The 2,638-nt window shown below is 42.0% G+C and overlaps 1 protein-coding gene across 1 annotated transcript; it reads right to left on the bottom strand.

The window, feature by feature from the left end:
* Window positions 1-368: 368 nt before the first annotated feature.
* On the bottom strand, window positions 369-1,295 carry LOC149120738 (vomeronasal type-1 receptor 4-like). The gene has a single exon (XM_089319047.1). It carries the CDS (start codon window positions 1,293-1,295, stop codon window positions 369-371), a length of 927 nt encoding a protein of 308 aa, XP_089175173.1.
* Window positions 1,296-2,638: the final 1,343 nt, after the last annotated feature.

Consider the following 2,638-nt stretch of genomic DNA (forward strand, 5'->3'; position numbering starts at 1 on the left):
CATTTGGCCTGTTGGTTAAGATGCCAGAGATGATGGCTGCATCCCATATTGGAGTTAACAGGGTCCTATTCCCAGCTTTGCTAGTGACCCAAGATGCTTCTTAAAGCAGAGGATGGGAGATGCTGGAAGATGCTGGAGTTGGCTCTATTCATTGGGCTCTTGTGATCAATGAAAAACCTCAGCTAAGTGCCTGGCTCCAGCTTTGTCCCCATTTCTGGGCTTTTACAGGCATTTCAGGAGTGAACCAGAGGATGATGAACTCTCTTCCCGAATATCAAATAAATACCAAGTAACAAGGCTTGAATAGATAAACTTGAAACACACTGAGAAGAAACCACTGTGAATACACTTCAACTTCTACATATTTCCTAAGCCAAGAAATCTGTATTCCTTGTGTGAGCACAGCAGTGCCTGGGCACCCTGGAGTCATGGCTCATGAGAATGTAGGGGCTCACAACTGGAAAAATCCCAGCAATTACTTCAGAGGTGGTCACCAGCCACATACTAGGACTGCTTAAAACAGCCAAGCAAATGTGAAGGATGGAGGAGAGAGTGCTCAAGGACACAAAGGTGCTCACCAGGACGAGGATGCTGTGGGTGGCTCTGGACTCTGGGGAGGACCTGGAGGTAATATTTGTCCCATGGATGTATTGTACCTGCTGCTTGTGCCTGTACAGGATGAAAACCATGAAGCTGCTGGCCAAGAGCATGAGTGCCACAAAGACAGTATCTCTGAATAGCAACTGGGCAGCATACAGCAAGTCTAAGAATTTTGCATGACTCACAGAATAGCAGTAGCCATGATCAGTTTTCTTTGTGATGTTTTTGTCATTCCTGTTTCCAATCACATGCACAGGTACCAAGACATTCAGTATCAGATTCAGCATCCAGCAGAGGATAGTGGAGGGGCCAATGTACTTTTGTGCTTTTGCTTTGAGCTCTGCCCATCTGGGGTTCCTGGGACTGATGGTGATGGCCTGGATGATACTCAAGAGACAGGTGCTGCCAATGGACACATCCCTGCCCACTTTGTGCACATAGAATACAAGCTTGCACCCAATATCACCAAGGAAAGGCTTCATCCCCAAAGATGTCATGGTTTGGGGGACTCCTTTGGAAAGAATGACTAAGCAGTTGGCTACAGACAGGTGTTTGATAATCAAATCTGTGGGCTTAAACTTGCATCCTGTGAAGTAGAGATAGAGATAATGGCCAAGAAGTGAGACATTCCCCAGGATTCCAAAGATAGTTTGAAGTAAGAAGATCATCCATGTTGTCAAGTTTTTAATGGCCATCCCATCAGCTCCCAATGCCTGATTATTGTCTCTGAGCCTGAGATTCCTGTGGGGAAAATGATGAATGAGTTTATGTATTAATGGCAGCTGAATTCAACATTCTCTTTGTATATTTTTCTCCAGTAACATAGATTCACCCTTGGATTTAATTGCTTAACATTTTTATTTATGTGCATGTTTCCAAAGAGTACCATGTGTAACATGAAGGCTCCTACAAAATATTTATTACAGGTATGTAGAGACACAGGTAGTAATTCCTGAATTTGTCATAAGTCAATGAGAAAAGAGCAGCATACCTTGCATTGGAAATCAAATGGCACTCAGGCAGCTACACACTACTGATTTGTCTAAATTTAAAGAAAAGCATGTAAATTCACCTGGTATACTCCAACAAATGTAGTGAGCTGTGTTCTTCAGGATGCATATATGTATACTTAGTTATTTTCTCACCTTGCCAATGCAATGTAGACTAGCAGCACTGGGTCTTAACAGTTTCATACAAGTTTACTTCTATGCAAGATATTTATTGTATAAGCCAACATCAATAATGATTAAACATTTAGGCATCTTTTTAAGATGCAGGCAAATTGATTATCCTATAATTTTCTGGGGCCTTCTCCTTAACAAATCATGTTTTAGGAAGTCAAATTGTTTGATATAGGGAAGGTCATGGAAACTCTACTGTGCTATTCTCTAGGAAGAGATGATCCACAAGGACTGATCATATGCTCTGCCCTGTACACTGGGACAGGAGACATCATGTGTCATGTTTCATGTATGATAGAAACTATACATCCCTACAGTCATGTCCTACAATTATTTATTTATTAAAACATAAGTGAAAGCTATTCCATCAGGTGAGATTTCTGAAAGATTCTGGGTATAGAGCACATACACCTTATGGAATCTCAGAGGGTCAAATTCTGTGTGTTTTATCACTTAAAGTTGTACAGCTTGCAAATGGCATGAAAATATTTTCAATCCAGAGAAAATGTCAGAAGAGACACTTAAATATGAAGCTCCTTCCTACAGTGAACACTACCTTTCATTAACCAGGCTTCCCTTACTTCAATGTGGAAAACAATCATACCGTAGTAAGGAACCATAGGTGATTCCTAGGAAACAACCACTGGCTCCATTACACAGTTGGTAGAGCAGAGTCCAAGGAAACCTTTCTGTCCCAGCAGTCACCCCTGAGCTCATCGTTCATGCCCAGCTTTGGATGAACTCAGTGAGTTTGTCCTCATTACACTACAAGCATGTGAGTCTACAGGCTCCTCTCTGGTAATTCTGAGAGTGGAGACTTTGGCTCCTGTGTATTCCACTGAGCAGCGATGGATTTG

The sequence above is a fragment of the Oryctolagus cuniculus genome, chromosome 18 (assembly GCF_051225735.1).
Source record: "Oryctolagus cuniculus isolate XC-2025 breed Fujian yellow rabbit chromosome 18, ASM5122573v1, whole genome shotgun sequence".
NCBI lineage: Eukaryota > Metazoa > Chordata > Mammalia > Lagomorpha > Leporidae > Oryctolagus > Oryctolagus cuniculus.

Bases quoted from the DNA above. Each gene is read 5' to 3' on its own strand.
- LOC149120738 (XM_089319047.1), bottom strand. From the start codon at position 1,295: ATGGCCATTAAAAACTTGACAACATGGATGATCTTCTTACTTCAAACT.